Source organism: Coptis chinensis, chromosome 8, assembly GCF_015680905.1.
Source record: "Coptis chinensis isolate HL-2020 chromosome 8, ASM1568090v1, whole genome shotgun sequence".
NCBI lineage: Eukaryota > Viridiplantae > Streptophyta > Magnoliopsida > Ranunculales > Ranunculaceae > Coptis > Coptis chinensis.
The window spans coordinates 35,700,251-35,726,612 of record NC_141463.1 but is presented as its reverse complement, the minus strand read 5'-3'; the positions used below and the strand labels follow the sequence as shown (position 1 = coordinate 35,726,612).

The 26,362-nt window shown below is 39.1% G+C and overlaps 1 protein-coding gene across 1 annotated transcript; it reads right to left on the bottom strand.

The window, feature by feature from the left end:
• Positions 1-3,777: 3,777 nt before the first annotated feature.
• On the bottom strand, positions 3,778-25,263 carry LOC147481303 (uncharacterized). The gene is made up of 9 exons (XM_086578895.1): positions 25,225-25,263; positions 24,872-25,180; positions 17,456-17,530; positions 16,836-17,382; positions 8,384-8,769; positions 7,864-8,090; positions 7,647-7,758; positions 4,219-4,445; positions 3,778-4,105 (listed from the first exon to the last, which is right to left on the bottom strand). Exons 1-9 carry the CDS (start codon positions 25,261-25,263, stop codon positions 3,844-3,846), a joined length of 2,184 nt encoding a protein of 727 aa, XP_086435021.1. The 3' UTR covers positions 3,778-3,843.
• Between the last annotated feature and the right edge of the window lie 1,099 nt (positions 25,264-26,362).

Here is a 26,362-nt window from a genome sequence, read left to right as displayed (position 1 = left end):
TTCTCACGACCTTCGCGCCGGCGATCTCTTTTCGTTTCCCCACAATAGCACATGATTTCTTGTCAACCCCAGTCACTCTACCTGATCTAGACATCTCTATTTCAATACCAATGACTTTTCCACCTAAAATAATAAACTAAAAAGAGATCCAGATTAGTGGGATTTGGTAGTGGTAGGACAATTTCCGTGGTTTGATCGCCGGTTTGGATGGCGAGATTTGGTGGTCGGTCGGGATATGATCGGTCAGGAAGGTTGTGGGAGTCGTGTTTTCCAGGAAATGAGAGAGAGAAAACGTAGATAGTGTAGAGAGAGAAGAGTTCCCTCCTCTCTTTTTTTTTCTTTTTTTCGTCCTTATCTTTCCAACCCCCCCCCCCCCTTCCTTCTTGGACCGTAGGAGCAAACCCAATATATATATATATGAACAGGCCCATATAATAAACAAACCCAATATACTATAGCAAGTCTAATAATTTAACCGGCCTAATTTAATAGAATATGCACAGATATTTCTACCCAAGCCCACACAAAAACCCAATACAATACACAGGCCCAATATAAAAATAATCATCAATGAAAAGCCCATAATCATCAAAGTCCACCAAATGATAAATGTTAAACCTCACCATATAGTACGTAATTACCTGGAGTGGCACTAAACTAACACGTAAAATGACCGGTTTACCCGTAGATAAAATTCCAGGTCATTACAGTTCTTGACATCCATCTGCCGTAAAGGACATCCCTTAGAGGCAGCTATGGCAAGAATTGTGCGAACTGTCGTTGTTTTGGCAACTGGGGCAAAGGTCTTCTCATAATTCACGCCATATTTTTGATGATTGCCAAGAGCCACCAACCGGGCCTTATAGCGATCAAGTGATCCATCAGAGCGAAACTTAATAGAATAGACCCATTTACAGCCAATGGGTTTAATGCTAGTAGGACACAAAACAATATCCCAGGTGTGATTCTCCTGAAGAGCTTGAAGTTCCTCTTGCATAGCCTTCACCCAACATGGTTGGGTAACTACTTTAGAATAAGAATTAGGAACTGTAATATGAGATAAGGCTGCAGAGAAGCTATACCAATCAGGAGGACGAGTAATACGAGAGGATCGTCTAAGAGCATCAGAATCTGGAATGGGATCTGGGTCGTGAAGGGGCGGAGGGGCTGGAGGCTGTTCCGATCCAAGTAATGGGTCGGGAAGGGGTGTAGGGGCTGGAGGCCGTCGTCTCTGATAAACCAAACCTGGTTTAAAACGCTCGATAGACCGAGAGCCATCATCAAAACTAATGAGCAGGGTCAAGTCCGAAGAATGCACAACATGCTGCTGAAAGTAATACTGAGTCTAAAAAAAAACCACATTGCGAGAGATACGAAACTGATGTGCAACACCATCATAGCATACAAAACCCTTGTGAGCAGTACTGTAACCCATGAAGGCACACTGAACAGATTGAGCAGCAAGCTTATGACATTCATGATGGGGCAAATGGACAAAGCAAATACACCCAAAAGTATGTAACATGGCATAGCCAGGATGTGTACCGTACAAGTGGAAATGAGGCGAGTCAAAATCCAAATGTTGAACAGGAAGTCGATTAATTAAGTGAATAGCTATGGAGAGGGCTTCAACCCAAAATCTGGGCGGAACTGAAGATTCCAAGAGCAAAACTCGGACAACATCTAACAAGTGACGATTCTTTCTTTCAGCTACCCCATTATCCTGAGGGGTATCTGGACAAGAGCGTTGAGAGAGAATACCTTTTTCTTGCAAGAAAGCCTGACAGTCATGAGACAAATATTCCCCGCCATTGTCGGACCTAAGAATCTTAATACTGGATGAGAATTGTGTCTCAATGAAAGCTACAAAAGTCTTTAGAACAATACTGGCCTCACTCTTAGAACGAAGAAAATATATCCAAGTGTAATGACTGAAATCATCAATAAACGTCACAAAATATTTATAATTAGCATGTGAGGTGACGGGTGCCTTTCCCCAAATATCACTATGAATAATCTGAAAACATTTATCAGCTCGACTCCCATGAACTGGAAATGGAAGAGTCTTGCTTTTCCCAAGTTTACAAGTATCACAATCAAAAGACAAACTAGAAAACTGAGACTGATCTTTATTACCCAATAAACCAATTTTCAACAAATGAGACAAAATTAGAGCATTGGGATGGCCCAATCTTTTATGCCAAATTTCATGCCTACGTCCAACACTAAGACAAGCCAAAGACATAGCAAGAGGAATAGTAAACTGTAAATGAAACAATCTTCCGACTTTAGGCCCCTTCAAGGATCACCTTCCCGACCCCCGATCCTCGCACAAGACAACCGCACGGAGAAAAACACATCATAGTTATTGTCAACTAATTGACCAACTGAAATCAAATTAGTTGATAAACCCGAGAGACAAAAAAAAGATTAAAATAAGACCCAATATCACCAACCGCAGTTGATTGGGAGGGGTACGCCATTAGCAATCTGAATGTGTTAAGGCCCCGTATATCGCCGGATGTTGTGCAAAAATTACAACTACCGTCATATGATTGAATGCTTCGAATCAACAAACCAGGGGAGAAGAAACAAGTAGTGCTCTTACCTTGTAATCCCAAGGCGTAAAACAATCATTTGTTGAACTAGTTACGTGGTAAGAGTAGGTTGACCGGTGCTAGCCCGCGAGAGTGTGGAAGAAGGGCCCCGAATATTAGCTTGAAAAGCATGAGCTTTCGGTTTTTGAGGTTGTGTGGGACACTCCTTGATAATATGCCCCGGTTCCTTACAATGATTGCGGACTTTTTGAGGACAATTGCGAGCAATGTGACCATACCCTTTGCAACAAAAAAACACCGTGATTTTACCCTTCCCCGTCCTTGGGCAAAGATAGGCAAATCCATCACATTAGATGAAGATATATCAGTGCCCATGACAGTTTGAGTAGCCAGCCGTTGTTCCTCACGCAAAAGTTCACCCAAGCACACATCTAGAGAAGGAACCGGATTACGATTCAACAAACCTGCCTGAGCAACCTCAAATTCGGGCCGTAATTTCATAAGAAACTGGTCCCGCTTGCTAATCTCTTGAACATCTTGGAGGGCTTGCTGGGACCTTACCATGAATGATCCCAGAGTACTCACTCCACAAGTTCTGAAAATCAGAATAGTACTCAATAGTAAGAGTGTCATGATTGTAGTTAGCGATCTCTAACTCCAAATGAAACCGCCGTGCATTGTTGTCTTGATAATAGATGCGCTTTAAATACTCCCACATTTCCTTAGCAGTAGTAAAAGAGCGTAAATTATTCACCATTTGGGCCTCCATGGACCCCAAAATCCAGGAAATAATTCGGGCATCATTCGTCTCCCATGCACCGAGGTCAGTAATAGCTACGGGAGATTTTGAGGACCCATCAATGTGACCCCAAAACTCCTTCCCTTTTAGAAACATCTTGAATTGGAATTTCCATGTGGGATAATTCTTTCCTGTAAACTTAACACAAAAGGCTTCAACATAATTCGTTCCCGTCATAGTTTTCACTACAAAGAAATCTTGCAGACAAAACAAATTGACGTTGCCGCAGAAAAAGAAATACACCACCTGTGTATCGAGAGGGTAAATGTTGACAAAGTGTTGTCAACCCACGACCAACTACTAGAAAACGCACACCGTTGAAGGCTGAGCAAGACCAAAACCGAGGATTCAACACAAACCCCACGAGGTAGGCTCCGATACCATGTTAATTTACAAGACTAAATTGCTGAATAGTTCCTGTGAGGAATTCCTTGCATTATATAGTTAAGATTACTTACAATATGTACCGTATATGCAGCTTGCATATCATTCTAAATATGGAAAATATAAACACATTCCTAAAGTACAATTATATACATAGATATGGCAATTGCTGTCAAGGCCATAATATATGCCAATCTCAATCTCAGTGACATATATAGTAATACAAATATGGCAATCACTGAATCTCCGCAAATCTCCAGCCACAATATTTGGTAACCTCATTGACAAAGGGTGCCTTTGAACCACCAGCGGTTTTTTGTTCTCTATTTTCTGAGTTTCACCTATCTGGTCACATCCATTTTCCCTTCAGCAAGTGAAAACTTTTACAGCTTAGTTTGTATGCAATATTCTGAAAACAGATTCATACGCCATCTGATTGGATATTCTAATAAACTTGACAAAATGAGATGAAGCTACCTGAAGTGATCATATCTACTAATGGCCTTATTGCATTGCCAGCAAAAGCATTGAGTGCAGTTTCCGCATACCATCTTGTTGCAACCCGCAGTTCGAGAGATTGCCATATTGCAAGATGGGCATTGCTTAGCATCACGAAGTATTACCTGGAGACTAAGAATCTCGTTCTCGAGTTCTTGCCTTTTACGTCTTTGCTGTTCCTCTAGTTGCGATGAACCCTGTTGTTCCTGAAGCCAAACACCAAAAAGCTAAGGAGGTCACTGTATGCTTCAATGCTTGAATAAGACGACTAAAGAACACATATAACGTACGTAGTCTATTTGTAACTCCAAGCAAAAACAAGAAAGTGAAATATTCAAGTCATCCAAATCATTGAATCTGAAAAAAAAGGTTCTAATCAGTGAACTATTCTCATTACCTCATCTTCTTCCAACTGGTTGTTATTTGTGAGCTGCTTCTCCGACTGCTCAGGTTCTTCAGTAAGAAAACTTGCAACATATCTATCTTCGATGTTAACGTTAACCCTTTTCTTCAACTAGTCCTTCATCAGTACTAGTACAAACCTTTCTTTTTCTTTACTTCTGAAGCAACTTCTTCCTCTGGAGTTATTTTGACAACATGGGCACGTTTATTACTTGTTGAAGAGTTCGGGTTTTGTTTTGATGAAGATGTATCGTGGTTACTTCTTTCCTTTTTTCGTCATGGCCAAGTTCCGACCTGGGCACCTGGCTTGAAGCCTTGAAATATATATAGTTTCTGTGGGCTGTTTTTTTTAGCCTTCTGTAATGTTGGGAGCCACTACAGATAGTTATTAGTTTTGCATTGCTTTGCTTTCTTGTGAAAGAGAACAACTACTGGGGTGGCCCATGGCTTCAGGGTTTTCTGGGTCGATTGTTTAGAAGGGAAACTCTGCCACTCTGGAGATGACTATGGGTGGGCTTTATTTTACGTGGAAGAATATTAAGTTCATGATTCTGAGCCAGCTGTGTGAGCATATGTTCGGTTAATGATAGTGATCAAGCATAATACTCAGGATTTAACAATGAAATTATCCTGTATCCTGTATTGTTCGTACTACTCAAAATTAGTCCATATTGTTTGTTACTCCGGTCTTTTTAGTCTATGATGAATTGATGACCCCTTGGAGACGCATTTACGTTTTCTTGAACAGAAATGCAGTTTTCTTTTCCTATGGAGAGAAGATGTCACGGTTAATAATATTAGTTTAGAAGGCGCTTGTTTAAGCGCAAATACACTATAGGGCACTCAAACTTGCACTCTCTTTCCTGCAAGGGAAGGAGCGATGGAGAGGAGGTCATAATAAGAGGCATAAAATTGATTTTACAAAGACAATTGGAAAAAACTGGGAGCAAAATACTTCTCGTGAGGAGATAATACAACACCCACCGCAACAAATTACCGTCAGACAAATGTCATGCAAGTATGTAACTATGTAAGGAAATCCATGTTTGTCAAACCTGAAGTTAGTCAGGCTCATGCAGAAACACTAGTGCGATATGTAGCAGCATTCCACTGGAGAACATTGTCTAAACGTGCCTCCAGAGTATCTCGATTGAGAAGTCCACAGAAGTTCCCAGTATAAAAGTTATAATCTCAGTTATGTTATATCCCTATGAGCAGAAGAAAATTAATCTTCATTCTCCTGTTTTCACCTCCCAACCCAGACAAACCACATGAAGAACAAATACGAAAGAAAAAAACAAATGATTCTCTGTGGTAACCTAACTTTTTGTTTCATTCTACAACAAACTTTGCATAGTTGGAGAGACTTCAAATGAATTCCATCTTTCCCTTGTGGATCTAGTATCCACCTGTCGCTCCCACTACATTAAAGATTGAGAAATTTACCCCACCTCGCGTCGTCTGCAACCTTTGAGTGTGTAATGCTGAGAGCTCTGTGGGAAACCCTTTCGACACCAGTAACAATAGTGTTCCCAACATGTAAGGCAGACCATGTGGCTATTATCACCAACCTGAAATTTTTTTCCCAAATACATAGAAATTACTAACATAACACTGAAATCAATCCTATCCAATTTTGATGTATATTAGCAGTTAGTCGTTGCGTCTTGTTCATTATATAGGGAACTTGCAGATAATCTTGTCAGAATTAGTAAATAGCCTCTTCATCTGAAGGATTTTGTTTTGGTCATATCACTTGTCAAAACCGCTGATTACGCACTATGCTTTTGGAGATGACTGTGTGGGGGGGGGGACCCCGTACAGAATTGTGTGATGCTAGAGTACTGAAACGAATCTAAGTTATGAAGAACAGAGGGCAGTTAAGAAGAATAGCTTTGCACCAAGATATGGCTGCCTATGTATCCTGCTTTCCAGGGACTAAACCCTTGTTTTGTAGTTCAGAAGTATGTTTTTGACTTTTTGGCTGCCTTATACAGAAGCTCATGGAAGACTCCAGAATTAGGGTTATTCACTTCCAACGCCAGTTCGTTCTTCTCCATCGACCCTTCCTTTGTAGTAAGATCCCACTCAGATTGGAAGTATGTATCTCTCCAGATTTCAGTTCGATATGAGTTTCCTTCTTGACTTGATCACTATGAATATTTTGATTGGTCAGGAACTGGCTATGGCAGTTCAGCCCTGAACTAATAGAAACTCTTGGGAAGCAATCTTAAGTGATCACGGAGTAAACGTTAAGCTGTCCATATTGGGATAGACTTCTAATTGTGTAGTAGTTAATCATAAGGCGGTTAACACACGTGATTAAATGTGAGATTGTTAACTCACGTGTTCAAAACACAATACAGTCTGATTGGCTTGATCCAATAATCCTGTTTTTTTACGATAAGAACATTAGTGTGGGTTCTCAGTTCTGTCACGTCTCCTAGGCACACTAACTAAAAAAACACAATGACCTTGCATTCTGATTTTTGTGGAGACGGTCTTCATGATGAGGAGATCATCTTCCTAAAAAAAAAATCCATTTGAATACGTCTAACCTATCCAAAAATGTGCAATCTTCCATACAATTGAATAGTACACATTTCTCGACACACAAAGGTTTTGTTAGTAAGACAATAGACTTGTTAGACACCTAATAGCCGTGATCAGCATGTCACATGTAACACCTATGGCACCTACTTTGTGACACATGGTCTTACAAGTTTTTTTCAACCGCCGTATGCTTCACCGAGATGATCTCCAAATTTGAGTCTACTATATGATTCTATGCCCAAGTAGTTGTATGGTGAGCAACCTGAACTGTCCAGGCGTGAAACAATATGGAACCATGGAACCCCATCGTGACTATAACTTGTTCTATCAAATAGGAGTCATAGGAAGATTACTATGGTACAATAGTTGCACCCACATCCTAGTTTAGTATGTCCCATAAGTTATTGTGTTAATTAAGATCAAATAAAAAACTAAGAGTGATAAGTACTCACCTTTGCATTCTTTTCCGCACAAAATGGACAAGGGTGCTCTTGAACCACTAGTCGCTTTTTCTTCTCTTTTTTATGAGTTTTTCCCGTCACAAATAGGACACATTCATCTCCTCTGCAGCATTTAACATTTTAACTATTTAACTCCAACGCAACATTATAAAAACTGATTCAGATATTGTCAAGAGGATATACTAAACTTGACAAATTGGGAAGCTACCTGAAGTGCTCATATCCACTAATGGCCTCATTACATTGCCAACAAAAGAACTTCCCGCAGTTTCTGCATACCATCTTGTTGCAACCCTCAGTTCGAGTGATTGCCATATTGCAGGATGGGCAATGTTTACTATCACAAAGTATTTGCTTGAGACTAAGAATCTCATTCTCCACTTCTTGCCTTTTACGTCTTTGCTCTTCCTTGAGTTGCGATGAACCCTGTTGTTGCTGCAGGCAAACACCAAAGGGAGGTTTATGAAAAGGTACCAATGACCATCAAGGAAGAGTTCGTTGATAAGCATTAAGCAATATTTATCATATTCTTGATCAGATTATTAGGTTTTGCCCACCTCAGAGGTGTCTAAATTGAACAATCCACGTAGCAGAATATGTATGTTCCACAAAACATATATATCAAACTTAATAAGAATAAGGTGTTTCAAACACATATATCATGCTTCAAACTTAATAAGAATAAAGTGTATGAAACAGCAAAAAGACTTGAGTTTTTCTGTTTTTACCATCAAAATTTGGAGTTTCTTTTCTGGCATCATACAAGTAACTCCTACGTGACGCCGATCCGTGCAAAGGGTACAAAAACTGAAGAAGCATTTTGGGCATTGAGCGTCACGGTCCCCATCCTCTAAGCAGGCTGTCTCACATCTAGGGCAATAGGCCACATCAGACATTGAGTCTAATGTTTTCTGCAACACTAACCATTCCCAGCGCTCAAAATCTTCACTTGCAAGTAAACGTTTCAACAAGCCAGGTGGGACCAAACCATCACATTTTGCATCAGGGCATATGAGTTTGTAGACAGTCCCTTCCTTTACATGGATTCTTGAATAAGTCTCCATGCATTTGCAGCAGTAAAAGTGTTTGCATGGCAGTCTGATGAACTCTATGCCTGAGAAGAGAGACTATTGATTAGTTTGAACCACAACAATATGGAATTGTCAATTTCTTTTACCTCTTTACAAGTCTCAAATGTTAGTGACTCATAGATACCAAAATACGCATATACCATTTTGTATTGACAAAACACACAGCACACGCAGAAATTTTGATTCCCAAGATTCCCCCTATTGCATCAAAGTTGCTAGACTCAAGTTGCTGATAGCATTTTGTTTCAATGAGACTATCATTATAGTTGATGGTATAGACATGGTAAAGTATCACTTGCATTGATATTATGTCTAACCAGCATGTTGGTTTCCATTCAAAACAATAAACTAACAGAGGGGTTGTAGAGTGAGCACATATTATCATTTTTAGAACTAAAGAGGGTCACTTGGAGTGACGTCTGGATTTATCTTAAACTCGCGTGTCACTCCAAGTGATGCCGGCCTTTTACCAATTTGCATGTGGGAGGGTAACTTTGAGACTGGGGATGTAAATTTACATTTTATACAATTTACACCCCACATTGGAGATGCCCTAAAGAGGAGAAAATTAAAATTTAGAGTCTTTTATGCTTCTACAGAGGCTAATTATATCATCATCAACCACTAATTGATTCATTAACCCCTCCTCCCCTTTCAAACAACATAAATTCCCATAGTAAGAAAAAAAATCAACAACTGGACTCCCTCATTAAACCCAAATTGTGAAAACTGCTATCAGGAGATGATTTATAATATTATCGTCTCAATACAAGCCTTTTTTCACACCTCAAAGTGCTTCCTAATCTACTCCGACCAGAAGTCCAAACGTATCTGGAACCCTCCACTGTTAATTTCCTACGGATGGCGACTCGAGCATTTCTTTGTTTCACATGAACCAAAGCCTTCAGCGAAGAGGACATACTGACACCGTTTAGAATGGTGTGCGTACTAGAGAGTAAACACAAGAACAAACTTAAGAGAACACAAAGAACTCGCCACCTAGGAAGCACGGATACGGACACGCGACACGGATACGACCCGACATGGATACGCGGACACGGCATTTTTCACCAAATTCAAATTAAAATGGCAATTCTACTTCATAAAATGACCAATTCAAACATATTAAGCAACAACTTACATGTATAAGTGTATAACACTGCAAGCAAATGCCAACAAAAAAGTTCAAAACAATACAAAGGATTTGTCAATCAAATTGTCCAACTCCAATCTCTACTATCTCTCTCTCCCATTGATATCCGCCTCTCACTCTCTCCCATTGATTTCATGGGGTTTTAAAAGGAAGGTTTTGAAGATTTATCCATGGAGGTTTTAAAAGGAAGTTCCCTTTTTTTGCAGATTAAAATTAGTTAGTCAGGTACCACTTAATCACTTCATCTTTCTTCTCTTGCATCTCTTCTTATCTTGGATTTTATTTCACTTGTTTTTTTTTTTGTTGAAGTTCCAAAAAAAATTTGTGAGATTACTATTCTGGCGTGTCCCCCGCGTGTTGGAAATTAAAAAAATTAATTATAAAATCAGATACTCCAAATCGCATATACAACACGTATCGGACGCGTATCGGAGCGTATCCGTGTCGGACACCGATACTTCACCCTTACAGACATATCGGTGCTTCATAGCTCGCCACCCTATGGAATCCACCAAAGAGATAAGAGTTGTGGTACTAGAACTCGCCACTCTATGAAATCCACCAAAGAGATAAGAGTTGAATAACAAAGAAGAACTCCTTCTCAATAAAATTAATATAACTTCATTCAAAATACATCTCCCCTTTTCCATTACAAGTCCTACATAAATTTATAACTAAATACAAAATATAAAACCCAAAGCCTATGGGAAATACGAAGAGACAAGCATTAAAAACTGATGCAGATTTTCCCTAGGTTCACAGTCAAAACTGAATCTGTATAGGACGTTTCTCAAAGCATACCATATACCATAGAAGCCTCTGGATGTCTAGTTTCCAACCCAATTTACGGTTCACAAAACAAAGGTTCCTAGAGAAACATACGGCCATTTTCCCACAAGGTGTCAAACTAGAGTCCAAAACGAATTAAGCTTGTTGGGGTTGTTTCTTGGACTTCTGATCGGATGTTTCGTCATCACATACCCCAACACTTTATTGGATAGTCACGACACTAGGAAAGATGTTAAACTAATCTGCGAGCTGATATAGCCATCCATCCCTTAAAAGCCTTGTGTCCTTTTCCTCATGGTTGACCCTACCTGCAACAACTCATCTCCATCCACATGACACAAAGGGCTCTCGTTGTTGCAAAAACAAGACCCACTTGAGCTACTAATGAAACCAAAATTGAAGAAGGAGATCAGTGCCAGCATAGGAGTCATATTTGGTTGGTCACTCCCTAGCTTGTGCCCCAACCTCCCTTTCCTTCATACTGAGGCAAGAGGAAGGAGAAGGGGAACGTGGAAAACACTAACTTATTGAAGGCCTATTTATAAATGTTGCATCCCGACCAGGGCCGGCTCAACCCGATAGCAAAATAACTTATTGAAGGCCTATTTATAAATGTTGCATCCAGTACACCATGTTTTTCAGATGCTTATTTTAATGGTTAGATAACGTTTTTTACATTTGAAAAGTAGAAAATTACATTAAACAAATGGACCCTATCACCCAACAAAAAAAATCATCGCAAGGCATTCAAAGGGGGTCCCCAATTGTCTTGAGCTTAGGCCCACACGACACATTGAAACAAAGAGAGTATCACCCAGCAAAGAAAGCAAGTTAGAAGAAGAAATGAGGCTTCCGGTAACAAGATAAACAAGATAAAGCTGACATGTGGAGGAAAGACGAACGGAATCATACAAGAAGTAATCTTTATTTATGCAGTCCCAACCTGTCATACAATTTGTCTAGAGTACCAATCAGAAAAGAGGCAATTATACACCATTTTCAAAAGTTACAGAGCCTCTTGAAGTGGAGTGCAAGCTCCACTTCAGGTCCACATGAAGATCTTGACCAAACCAACGAACAATTCCTTTCAATATAGCATAACAGATGAGAAGTTGTATTGAGGAATAGTCATCCTATCCATTTTGTACCAATCCTCCTGAAATGTTCAGGAGACTTTGGGGGAGGATATTGTCATTGCTCCACTTTCTACAAAAGTCAAATGGTCAGCAAATCATCTACCTAACGCCATTGTACGCACTATGGAAGGAAAGAAATTAAATGGTCTTTCAGAAAAAGGAGGTGTTGCATGAGTTGGTGGGGGAAGTCAAGGAGGTTGCCTTTGATTGGGCATGTGCTAATTCATCATTTGAGGGAGTAATTTGAAGATTTTATGTGTTTGGGATGGGCTTGTGAAATGAGAGCACTTTTGTAACTTGGAGAGCTTGAGTAGGGCAAGTACCTTCATGCTAGTGCGAACGGTATTTTCCACGGCTTGTTGGCTCGCTTGCCCACACCTCTTTACAAATAGAAAGATATTAAAAATAGTTAGTGAATTTTCAATTTTTCACCATTCAAAAAAAGAAGAAACTTAGATTCTTCACCGCCTCCAAAATAAGCGTGTCTCAAGTGTCTCTCCTTCAACCACCTGGCTTTCTGTTTGTACCTTCCCTAATTCTAGTGATACTTCACCAATCACAGTTGAAGGGCTTCAATCCTTGTACTTCTAACCAAAGAATTTTCTATCACACCCCACCTCAATGACTCTTAACTCCAAACTCTTGAGATCCTTACTAAACCTCAAGAACGATGCACAACAAACATGCTCTGAAACTCGCACATATGCTCTCTCCAAATACCAACACTTATCATTGGCGACTTCAATTCTTACCTAAGCACTGCAGAGAAAAAAGGTGGCAGATGGCCATCATCCACTGCAATGGGTGACTTTAGAGAGTGGATGGATAACAATTTTATGCAAGAGGCTCCTTGTTCAGGCCTATTTTATACATGGAGTAATAAAAGACGGGGATCTAAAAGAATCATGGGTCGCCTTGATCGTGCTTTCTATAATAAGGAATGGCAGGATTCCTTCCCTAACTGGGGACTCAAAGCCGTTGCAAGATTATGTTCTGACCATGCACCTCTAATTGGATGGCATGAGAGCATCCCCAAGCCCAGAAATGCTCCTTTCAAGTTCTTCAATATGTGGCTCTCTCACCCTGACTTTACGGCAGTGGTTAAGAATAGCTGGGAGGAGTACATAGAGGGTCATGAACTCTTTATACTAGCTCAGAAGCTAAAGAGACTTAAAGGTGCAATAAAAAACTGGAACAAGCACTCATTTGGTCATCTGGGTTCCAAAATTTCTCTCGAAACAAAAAATCTAGAAGAGCTTCAACAAAGTTTTGAGCTCGATTGCGACAACGAGACTCTTGCAAACGAGGTAGCATTGAAAGAGAACTTGGTAGAGTCTCTATTACAACAAGAGGAGCTCATGTGGAAGCAGAAATCAAGAGCAAAGCTAGACAACGACATGGACAGAAACACTAAATTCTTTCATGCATTGACAAAGATGAACAGGGCAAAATCTATGATTAGAGAAATTAAAGATGATAATGGGTACTTGATAAAAGCCCAAGATGCTATTTCTGACCACATAGTGGAGCATTATGAATCTAAATTTAAGGGACAGGTGCACACTCAAGATCATGAGCTCATCAACCTTATTCCACAAAGTGTCACTGACCAAGAAAATGCCTTACTTGTCAAGTTGCCTAATTCGGATGAAATTAAACATGCAGTCTTCGCACTCGACCCAAATAGTTCTCTGGGTCCAGATGGATTTGGGGGAAGCTTTTTCAGGCTTGTTGGGGTATAGTGGGTCAAGATCTCAGCAATGCAGTCCTCTACTTCTTCAGAAAAAGCAGAATGACAAAGAGCTTCAACTCTAATTTTCTAGTGCTGGTGCCTAAAGAAAGAAATGCAAACCATCTTAGCAAATTCAGACCAATCTGCTTGTCCAACTTCGCATACAAAGTCATCACAAAGATACTAGCAATTAGACTCATGCCAATTGCAGCAAGGGTCATATCCAAGGAGCAGTCTGGCTTTATTGCTCAAAGAAACTCTCATCAAGCCATAGGTTTAGCCTCTGAACTGGTTAATGAGCTAAAGGTCACAAGATATGGAGGAAGTATTGGTATAAAACTCGACATATCTCAAGCTTTCGATAAACTTGACTGGGATTTTCTATGGGCTGTCTTAGCCCGATTTGGATTTGTGCAAAGGTGGATTGACTGGATCAAAGAAGCCATATGTAACAACAACATCTCAATCATGGTAAATGGAGGTCCTGTGGGATTTTTTTCAGCTGGGAGAGGCCTTCGACAGGGGTACCCTCTGTCTCCCCTTCTCGTTGCATTCGCAGAAGATAGTTTAAGTAAAAGGATAGAGTGGTTGGTTGTTAACAGAAAATTCAAGCGAATGATCATGGATTCTAAGTTCTCTAGTCCTACTCACTTAATGTTCGCGGATGACATCTTTATTTTCAGTAACGCAAACAGAAGGTTCCTTAAACACCTTATGCTTCTCATTGACAGATATCAAGACTCATCGGGCCAGCATATCAACAAAGAGAAGTGTAAGATTTTTCTGAGTGAAATGAAAATTCAGAGGAAAAATGAGATTCAGAATCTTCTAGGAATCAAAGAGGGCTCTCTCCCTGAAAAATACCTTGGTGTCCCTCTTATCACTGGAAGAGTCTCAAGAGCAACTCTAGTGCCAATGATAAAAAACATTAGAGCTCGAGCAGCTAGCTGGGCTGGGAAGATGTTGTCTTTCAAGGGACGGGTGGTACTAGCAAGACATGTATTGGGCAGCATCCCTATATACAACATGGCCTTGTACAAGTGGCCACAAGCTGTGATTCGAGAGTGCGAAACTATTATCAGAAACTTTGTGTGGTATGGTATCCCGTCGAGCAGGAAACTTATGACTGGCGTGGGAGAAAACTTGCAAACCCTTGGAAGAAAGTGGGCTTGGGCTTCGTAGGCTAAAGGACATCAATCTCTCCATGATCATGAAGATGGCCTGGAGCTTTCTTAACGAAGACAATGACTGGGCTAATTTTATGAGGGGGACATACACAGCAAGGAATGGTGATTGGTCCTCAAGTAAGTCATCCACTGTTTGGACTGGAGTAAAGTGGGCTCTAAAGGAAATGAAAGTCCATACTGGTTGGTGCATTGGCAATGGTCGCGACATTCGATTGTGGAAGGATAATTGGCTTGGGAATAAAGCCATTTGTGATAGAATAGAAGGTAGTGCTACCTCCCTTTGGGCAGATAAGAATGCAAAACTCAGTGATTGCATTAATGGAGACCAGTGGAGCTTCTCACCCGACATGATCATGGTCCTCAACAGACTAGGCTTTCAAGTCAATCATCTCCCTCAACCATGTCCAGAAATCACAGATTCAATGATCTGGCAACCTTCCATCGACGGCAACTTCAAGGTCTGCACAGCCTTTGAAGCAATCAGAAAGAAAATGCCTAAGCCCCCTTAGGCACAATTTCTATGGAAGTCAAAAACTCAACCAAGGATAGCAGAGGGTGGGCTGGAAGATCCTACAGGGTGTCATGCACACGGATGATAATCTAAGAGTAAGAAACTTCAAGCTTGCTTCAAGGTGCTGCCTATGTCAAAAAAATGAGGAGTCAAAGAGGCACATCATTTTTACATGTCCATTTGCCTTCAAACAGTGGAATCATTTGAAAGACATCTTTCAGATTAATGGGGACGTCTCCAACTTTCAAGATCTCACTAATGTCTGCAGAAACTGGAGCACATTACTAAAGGACATTTGGTCTGCCGCTGCTATCTCATGCATGGTATCTGTCTGGAAAGCGAGGAACAAAGTCGTTTATGATGGGGGAACTCCAAGTCATGTCAAGGTTTAGTCCCAAATAAAATTGGCAATTCACTCGGCCTACAACTCTTCTGAAGGTCACATGAGTAACTCTTGCCAAGATCTTGCTACTCTCCACATATTGGGACTTCAATCTCAACCAAGAAAGGCTCCAAAGATACATGAATGTTACTGGCTTCCCCCTCCTCCAAACATTTTGAAAGCAAACACAGATGGCTCGAGTAGAGGAAATCCTGGGCTGGCAGGGTGGGGAGTTATATTCAGGGACAACAATGGGGTGGTACACGGTACTCTGATAGGAGGACTAGGGGTGTGTACATGCTATGTCACAGAATGCAAGGCAATTGTTGAATGCATAACAAAGGCAATAGAGCTCGGCTGGACCAGGCTTTGGATTCAAACAGACTCCTCTTCAGCGGCAGCAGCTTTCAACACAAATAAAGTCCATTGGCAGTGCAAGGCTGCTTGGGAACAGGCACGGCACAAAATGGAGTGGCTTCTCATTTCATCTACATGGCGAGAAACGAATTTCTCAGCCGACTCTTGTGCTAGGAAAGGAGCTTCATTACCCAAAGGGGTAAAACAATGGTGGAACTCTCGAGCAGACTTTATCTCGAGGATTGAAGACCCTAACTCTACATACTTCAGATTTGATTCTTAAAATGTATTGAGGGGACTTGCACAGCAGTGCTTCCACTCTATATGATATAAGATCTCTGATCACTTGTAATTGTTCCTGTAACCCCACTTTTTGCTTAATACAAGTTACCTTTAGCAAAAAAACAAACAAACATGCTCTGAATCTGTTCAGACAGACATCAGTTGAGAACAGGTGCAGTCCAGAAATATACACAAATTTCACGCATATTGGAGCAGAATCTGTTCTAGACCAAGTTCATGTATGAGTATTTACCATCTATTTATGTGTCGAAAAGTATTAGTATACCTGTATGCAAGCTAAAAAGCAAGTGGGTGTGTATGGTATTTCACTTACAAGTATAGATATACAAATCTTTTTAGTACATGCATTTATAGATGTCACGACGTGTGTAGTTTGAACACAAGAAAATGAACTGTATGTGCATGTGTGTTCAATAATATGGCGCAAGAAGAATATTCTCTGCTGTTTATTTTTTCTTTAACAATTCTTCTTTTCTATTTGTTAATCCCACCAAGGAAGAGAGAGAGAGAGAGAGAGAGAGAGAGAGAGAGAGAGTTACCTGCATGCTCACTAAAACAGATGCAGCACTCCTGCAAACTTTCATTAAAAATCTCATGGCACTTATCATCGTTATATTTCATCATTGATGGAATATCAACTTCTGGCAATACATTTCCTGAAAAAGCATGCCTGTCTCCAGCATCTGGCATGTTATAGGGACCAAGAGTTATTTCCTTATCAAATCCTAGATAAGAAAGAGAAGAACTGTGTAACCAGTCCACCCATTGGTATATAACCTCCTGGCCAGGTGTATCTGTCCAAAAAGAATCCAACATGCAGCAAAGATTGGAAATTCTCAAAGAGTTCAACCATTGAACGGATATTGTAAAATATGGAGGTTGATGGCTCGGATACGACTTGGGTAATAAACATGTCAACACAATCGGAGGAAGATGTTGAACTGCAAAAGTATAAAGGAATTCATCTGAATGTTGAGTTGGGGCTCTTGGGCTTGTGGATTTTCCTCCAGATTTGACATTTTCTTTCAATGAATAAAGCTTTGCGGAGATAGTAAGTTCATCAAGGGTTTCAATATGTACATGGATCTGCAAAAAAATAAAACAAATGTTGGATTGTAGTATTTGTATAGTGATGTAGAGTTGTTGGTTATCACCAAACCTGAAAAGATTTATGGCCTCCATCAGCGCTACCGATAGTTAGATTGTCCCCATATATGGCCTCCATGGCCAATAACTGCAAAGCACAACTTTGAGATCAGAATGGTTTCCATGCTTATGCATTTGAATGAAAACTGATGACTGAATAGCATGCATACAGTAAACAAATAATTGTAAATTATACCATGTCTTTCAATAACACATAACTAAAACCATATTACAATTGATAAGCCAGTCAAGCTAACAAACAGTGACTGGTTGCTCCACGGATGGAACTTTGAATAGTTCTAAAATCGGATTTCTAATATAACATCATCTCTCACCAACAATGAGATCTTTCTCAGTCCCCATGTTTCATGGAGGGACCTTTTTTTTCCGCTACAAAAAAAAAAAATAAGGCATGTGGTGAGGAATGCCTGGGGCATGACGGACTCGCACCCACGCGAAGCCCAATTGGGTGGATTTGCACCCCCCCTGCGCGCGACGTGCACTAAGGTTTTCTGGAGCTCCCACCTCCCGAGAGCCCCCAAACCAAGGAGGCCTTGTGTGCGCGCGAGCACCTCCTTATATCTCTCTACACTATCCCTCCATAAGGACACAAACCAATATAAACTTAAGAGTCTTAAGTTTAGTAACCAATGGGACTAAAGCCCCCACATTAGAGTGTAGTAGATATAAAAGGTCATGGGTTCAAACCCATGAGGACACAAATTCATTCACATTTCCAACAATCCCCACATGAATGGAATTATTAAGAAACGAAGAAAAGAAAAACAAAACAAGAATGTCCGAGTATGAAGAAGTTATGAATGGGTCAAGGTGTCATACGACTTGAACCTTCGCTGGTGTTTGTCTGTCGGGATTACTAGTTGACCGGTGACCTTAGTCTTGAACTGCTCAACCTATATGTAAGCCTAGTCAACAGTAACACACATAACTTCAAAAAATCATCATAGAGTTCCCTCAGTTGTGCTCGTATAGCCATGAGCTTCCCAGGTTTCATGAGTGCTCTAGAGAACAAGCCTATAAGTTCTCATAGGAAGCGGCTTCTACTTCCTCACTCATATAGGTGCCTCTATCGAGAGTGTAATCAGATCTTTACACCCCACTGGAAAACCAGCTATAGAAAGCATTAAGAGTATTCACTCATCCTTTAAAAGATACAGCAGGTACTACTACATCATAGGGATAGGTACAGAGTTTTCACTCTAGGTGTAGTACCCCCACAAATCACGCAGATAACTTGTTTCCCCATTGAACCTTGATCCTGGGATCTCCATTCACGAAGGTTGGGTGTCGCTTATCGGTGATTTAATTAAATAGGCAATTAGTCTTTAATAGACTTTAGCCCCATCCCCTCGATGTACTAAAACCAACTCTAGCTAGGCTCTTTAGTTTAAAGGATCGCCTAAATTTTCTTTTCGACCTCACAAAGTCAATAGCTATGATCCCATCTCTTAACAACTGTCGACAAGTTGTTATGTCTTCGGATTTAATATGTCGAGATTTCCCATTATAGGAAGTATTTTTGGCCCTCAAGATAGCAGCTTGGCTATCAAAGAATAGAGACAGTGGAACAGTTTAGGCCAAAGCGGGATATCCATCAAAAATTCCCGATCCACTTGCTTCCTCACTAGCTTTGTCTAAAGCTATAAACTCAGATTCCATAGTGGAACGGGCAATGCAAGTTTGCTTAGATGATTTCCAAGACACCGCACCCCCGCCATAGTGAACACATAACCACTAGTGGATTTAGATTCCCCGAGAATCAAGAATCCAATTGGTATCATCATACCCTCAAGCCATGTACCGATATCTCCATAATGAACACCATAATTTGAAGTATATTTCAAATATCTCAATACCCTGATAAGAGCATCCCAATGCTCATTGCTGGGATTTATGGTGTATCTACTAAGTTTGCTTACGGCGTAAGCTATGTCGGGTCTAGTGCAGTTCATAAGATACATGAGACTACCTATAACCCTAGAAAACTCTAAAGGAGATACACCTAATCCAGTATTTTTTGTCAAATGTATACTAGGATCATATGGTGTTCTCGTGTACACAAATTTAAATCTTTTAAGCATTTTCTACATAATGAGATTGAGACAAAGTAATTCCATCAGAATTATACACAATCTTAATGCCAAGAATGACATCAGCAATACCCAAATCTTTCATGTCAAAATGCTTACTCAAAAAAGATTTAGTCTTATTGACGGTCTCTAAACTGGTTCCAATGATCAACATGTCATCCACATATAAACAGATAATTACACCAGATTGTTCCTCAAATTTGCAATAAATGCATTTATCTGCCTCATTAATATTAAAACCATTAGAGATTAGCACACTATCAAATTTCTCATGCCACTGTTTAGGAGCTTGTTTGAGACCATAAAGAGATTTCTTTAGCCTACAAACTTTTCTCTCAAGGCCTTCTAAGACAAACCCTTCTGGCTGATCCATATATATATCTCCTCTTGTAATTCCCCATTTAGAAATGCCGCTTTTAACGTCCATTTGGTGAATTACGAGATTACGAGAGAAAGCAAAGGCTATTAACATTCTCGATAGATGTAATCCTTGTCACAGAGAGTAAGTATCAAAGAAATCAAACCCTTCTCTCTGTTTATAGCCTTTTGCTACTAATCTCGCTTTATATTTATCAATAGATCCATCTCATTTAAGTTTCTTTCTAAATAACCATTTATTCCCAATAGTTTTACAAACCGGGGGCAACTCAACCAGCTCCCAAGTGTTATTGGTTATAATGGACTCATATTCACTTAGAATGGCCTCTCCCAAAAAATCAATCGAAGATGACATGGCCTCTGAATAGGTCTCGAGGATCCTCCTCTACTAAGAAAGTAAGGAAATCAGGTCCAAAAGAGGTGTTAGTCCTAGGTCTCTTGCTCCTCCCCGAAGTTCAATTTCATCTTCAAACTCTAGGAGCAAGTGTAAGAACTTCGAGTCCCTCCCGATCTCTCAATAAATGGGAATTTATCCTCAAAAAGACAAAGATCCCTAGACTCAATAATGGTATTATCATCAACAAATCTATTTTTAGATTTGAAAACTAAAAACCTGTAGGGCACTTTGCTATTCCAAGCATACCCAATAAAGACACAATCTACAGTTTTAGGGCCAAGTTTAGTCCTCTTGGGTGTTGGTATAGATACCTTAGCCAAACACCCCACACTTTAAAGAATCTATAAGTCGGTGTCCTATTTTTCCACATCTCATATGGAGTTTTATCTCGTGTCTTTAAAAGGTATCTTATTCAATATAACAGCCGTTAGCAAAGCCTCCCCCATAGGTTCATAGAAGCCCCAGAGCTATTGATCATTGAATTGATCATATCTTTTTGATTGGGGAGCATAAGGGGCAGTGGTCTCATGTACAATACCATTATTTTCACAAAATTTATTGAAAGGACCAGTATATTCACCTCCTCTATCAGACCTAACTATTTTTATTTTCTTGTCTAACTGGTTCTCAACTTCAGTTTTAAAGGAAATAAATTTAGCTAAGCTATCATCCTTACTCTTAAGAAGATAAATATGATGAAACGTGAAGCATCATCAATGAATGTAACAAAATATTTATTACCTCCTCTAGTCATGTAACCTTTAAGATCACATAGGTCAAGTGAATCAATGCCAACAACTCGTTTTCTTTCTTTCTTTTTTGAAAGGTTTCCTAGCATATTTAGATTCTACACATACTTCACATCTCTTATTTTCAGAAATAGTATTCTTGGATATGTTACCTAGATGCATCATAATTGAAACATTATTAACGTGTCCAAGTCTACTATGCCACGATCAAATGACTCAACCATATAAGAAGAAGTAGATGCTTTATTTAAATCAAAATCAGTTACATTGAGCTTAAACAAGCCTTCATCTAAATAACCTTTACCCACAAAGGTTCCCCTTAGTCGAACAAATTTGTCCGACTCAAAGACAAGTTTGAACCCCTTCTTACTTAAAAGGGAACCAAAACCAGATTTTTCCTAATATCGTGAACATAAAGAACATCCTTCAAATTAAGAACATTTCGTAGTGAACTTCAAATTAATGTCCCTTTTCCTTCAACTCTAGAAGCAGATGAGTTACCCATGAATTTTCTCCTTCTCCCGCAGGAGTGAAGGACGAAATGCACTTTTTAGTGCCACAGATGTGTTTGGTAGCCCCAATTGTCTACCCACCAAATCATGTTACTCACCAAGTTAACCTCAAGAACCCAACAGTAAGTTACCATCCCGAACTACATTTGCTTGTGCCTTGTCTTTCTTCCCATCATTCGGACCTTTTTGAATTTACAACCGGGCTATATGACCTCGAGATCCGCATTACATAGCAATGAATTTCAGGATTGTAAGGTTTCTTTTTAAAGTGAGGTTGGGACTGCTTATTCTTGTTCGTGATATGGTTTCTTTTTGACGGGAATTTAGTTGATTTAGAATTAGAAGAACTAGCGCAAGTACCTTCCACCCAAAGTTAGCCTTAGCCTTCATTTCTCAAGTCTCCACATTGATTTCACCTTCCCTCCTTATCCTCCTCGATCCGAAGGTTGGACGATCGATCTTCTAGTGTCATCTCTTTCTTCTTATGTTTGAGATTTTTTTGTACTCCTTCCACAAGGAAGGGAGTTTCTCAATGATGGAAGCAACCCGAAGCCTTTGCAGATTTTATAACCTTCCCCGCAAAAATCTCATGAATAATTATTTGCATTGAGAAACAACAGATTTCCCATCTTCCATCTTGAATTCCGTAAAACTTTCCTACAAGAAACTTCTTAGAACCTGCATCTTCGTGAGCATACTTTTATCAAGTAAACTCCACACATTTCTAAACGATGTATTACACAAATAAAACATCATACAAATCAAGGGAAAGACAATCAAGTATATAATTTCTACATAAATAATCTTTCTTTTCCCATCTGTCCACACCACCGTAATCGACTGTGTTCATCTTCATTTTCATTGTAAATGGGTTTCTCAATCGAAATCCATTCAACCAGTTCGAGTAGTCGATAAAATCTCATTTTCATCCGGTAACAAAATTTCTGCCATCAAAAATTTCAGGCTTGATGTGGGCTTTACCACTAGGTTTCTCCATCTTAGCAAGATAAAAAACAAATAGCACAATACTAGATAATAACAGATCGTTATTAGACAATCGGGTTTTTCGCCTTAAGATTGTATGAATCTAGTATCGAAAAACAAGAATAAGAAAGGAAGTAAAACTTATCATCGAGGATTGTGCTTTCGGCACAATTTCCTTAAGACTAAAAACGCCACGGATGGTAGCTGCCACCCTCAAACGCCTCCCAGATACAACAAATGGATGAAGCGTGTCACCACCAATGACCAAATTTCTACAGAACTCTCAAAGATACTCCGGACCAGTTTTAATCGGAGGAAAATAATGTTGTGTTTTTCGTATTTTCTAAAAACAGAGAGACCTTAGTTTTATAGATCTGAAAATCGCAACTTCGTGCTATTGCCTTTATTGTTTGACTTCGAATCAAGGAAAGACATTTTGGAAAGAAGACCAAAAAACGCAAAAACAAGCCCAAGATCTTCGCACTCCACGCCAGCCCAATTGGGTGGATTTGCACCCTCAAGGCTACGTGTGTGGGCACACGCAAGCACTAAGGTTTTCTCGAGCTCCCACCTCCCGAAACCCCCAAACCAAGGAGGCCTTGTGTGGCCAGCACCTCCTTATATCTCTCTACACTATCCCTCCATAAGGACAATAACCAATATAAACTTAAGAGTCTTAAGTTTAGTAACCAATGTGGGACTAAAGCCCCCCACATTAGAGTGTAGTAGATACAAAAGGTCATGGGTTCAAACCCATGAGGACACAAATTCATTCACATTTCCAACACCCAAGACTCTCACATAATATATAAATAGGATTAACCTTTCACATAAGTTCGAGCTTATGGAGAAATTGGCAATTTAACATAGTATCAGAACCTCTGGTACCATGTGTGGAGAAATTGGCAATTTAACATTTAACTCCTGTTAGATGAAGATGTCCAGTCCTTCTACCTGTGTTCAACTCCTACTAGGTGAATATGTTTAGTCATCCTACCTATATTAATATCCGTTTCTCCCAAGATGCTCATAGTGAGCCACATCAGCAAAGTTTTTAAAATAGTCCATATTTGAAATATAATTACTTGCCTTCTTACCAAACTAACCCTGAATTTGGCCTGCTCTCTAATTTAATATAAATTAAAATTGTCTTTTCATGTGTTATGCTAAAACAAAAAACAAAGCTACGCATTATTTCATTATTTCAAATGTAATGCATGGGATAAAAAAACAAATTCTAAAAACAATGGATTAGTTAATTGATATGTATTAGTTATTGGATATGGATATGGATATGTATTAGTTAATAGATATGGATATGTATTAGTTAATAGATATGGATATGGATTACTTATTGGATATGGATATGTTAAACTTCCAAGTGCTTCCCTTAAATATAGGCCCAGACATGATGGGTTTAAGAATAACAGGCCCGGCCACAGGTCGGGCTGCATGGCTAGTTCTACCTGTGTATTTCCAGCATGTCCTGCTGAGAGGGAGTATTGACATATATGAGTGCCCCCAAGCCTACTCTAATATGTTAATAGAATTGATCATTCACATAAGTTCGAGCTTATGGAGAAATTGTCAATTTAACACACCTAAACTAAAGCCTGTTGATTTTTTAAGAAATACCAGGGATTAATGGCTTAAAAGTTTGTTGATTCACACACAAAGAATACCAAAACTAAGGCAAGCAAGAGAAGAAACTCTTAATATTCTCTACTCTTAATATAGATTGTCAGCCTTTATATAGGACAAATACCCTACCTAACACGAAACTTTTAATATTCTCTACTCTTAGTTTCAAGGATAATTAAGGTCCAGTGTGTGCTTAGAGTCAAACCAAAAACTGAATGAACTAACACTGGAAAAAAAAATCAAAGCTTGAACCTTTATTTAGAAATAAGAGGCAGCATTAACTAACCCCTTTTGTCCTCTCAATAGCTCATCTACTTAATATCTTTTGTTTTTGGTAAGGAGAAGTTATCTACTGATTGTCCTGTTCAATATTCACAAATCTTGAATTAAAATAAAACAAAGAAAAACATAAATAAAAAAAATAAAAAGCCTAACTACAGAAACAATGCTACTTTCATCAAAAGCAAGACTGCTTCTAATAAGAGGTCAATCGTATGCTTGAACAAATTTGTTCTATTGTAAGTCAGTTCAGCTATTACATGTAACTTCTCGAAGTCACCTCATGCCAACATTACATCAATATCTAACAAATCCTTAAAAAAACAAAAGGTAATCCTTTTATAGTAATATATTACCAAAGTGAAATCTTTTCATTACCTCGTCTTCCTGTAACTGGTTGTTAATTGTGAGTTGCTCCTCTGACAGCTCAGGTTCTTGAGTAAGTAAACTTAGCTCCTCTAATCGACTCGCAACACCGTTAACGTCATTATTATCCCCTTCCTCAGTGGGACCATTAGCACTATTAGTACTAGTACAACTTTTGACTTTTGATTCCTCCTCCCCTCCTCCTCTTTCCACTTGTTCATCTTCGTCTTGGGGCTTTACTCTGACTAATGGTGGAGTTTTGACAACATAGGCAAGTTTATTATTCTTCTTTGGACGAACTTGGGTGTAGTTGTTGAAGAACTGGGGTTTCGTTTAGATGATGATAAAGTATGGAGATTGGTTACTTCTTGCACAGCTTTTTTCCCCTTGTTCTCCTCCATCATTGTTTCGAGCAGCATACTCAAAGTTGTGACAAATATTTCACAACTAAAACCCCGAAGATACAGGAGGCATAACGTGCCAAACAAGTTACCAGTAATATACTGTATTGCAGTGTGGCGTGAGCGTATCATATCATTTATTTGGCTCTCTTTTTTATATATATTATATTTATTTATTTCCACTACTTTATTAATTTTTTGTTAATTAGACAGATAAATTAAGGAAAATAGACTATATAATTTGTCTTTGATTGAATCTTTTTGCTACGGTTATTTTATTGTGTACTTGAACCAACAGTCGTGTATTAACATGTATAACACTAGCACATACACAGAAATATATACTATGATTTTTCTATATATCAATAACTACATGTGCGGTAAATGTGAAGAAGTAGACCATTATCCCAACAATAATGAAAGAAGCCAGTATTTGTGGTAATTTCCCCCGTTAATTAGTCATGTTTTATGATGCAACTCTATGGCCAATGGAGCCCTTTTATGTTTGGAGCTAAGTCACATAATATCCTATCAACATATATTTAATTTTAAAGCAATATTACATTCTCAAATGGATAAGAATGGAATTTTCGGCAAAATCTTCTCTACATTTTCAACATTAAATCACAAAACATGTCATTCCAATTAAAGAAACATGTTTTGTCTTTTGTTATTTGTCTATTTGAAGAACCAAAAATACATATATACAACACCATCAGAAAACTAAAGTAATATCCCAAAGGTTTTAAAACACTATACATATAACAAGTTACACAATTATTTACTTTAGAAGCAAATATTACATTCTCCACATAGAAAAATCATAACACATATTTTACGAATGAAAATTTCGACGACGTCTCCTCTACATTTTCAATATTAAATCATAAAACATGTCATATATAAAAACATGTATTTGAATAACCAAAGTAACAACATCCCAAAGGTTCTAAAATACTATACATATAACAAGTTACACAGTTATTTACTTTACAAACTGCTCAACTCAACTCAAAAGACATAGAGGGTAGGGTTAGCAAAACTCCAAACTCCAAATAACTATAATATAAAAGCCAATAGCTGAAGTGACAAAATCCATCTG

Excerpts from the sequence above, each read along its gene's own strand:
- LOC147481303 (XM_086578895.1), bottom strand. The coding sequence starts at position 25,263 with ATGATGGAGGAGAACAAGGGGAAAAAAGCTGTGCAAGAA. Across the intron at positions 8,091-8,383 it reads AGAAACTCCAAATTTTGATG|CAACAACAGGGTTCATCGCA; the intron begins GTAAAAACAGAA and ends GTTTGCCTGCAG. Across the intron at positions 7,759-7,863 it reads AGTGGATATGAGCACTTCAG|AGGAGATGAATGTGTCCTAT; the intron begins GTAGCTTCCCAA and ends TAAATGCTGCAG.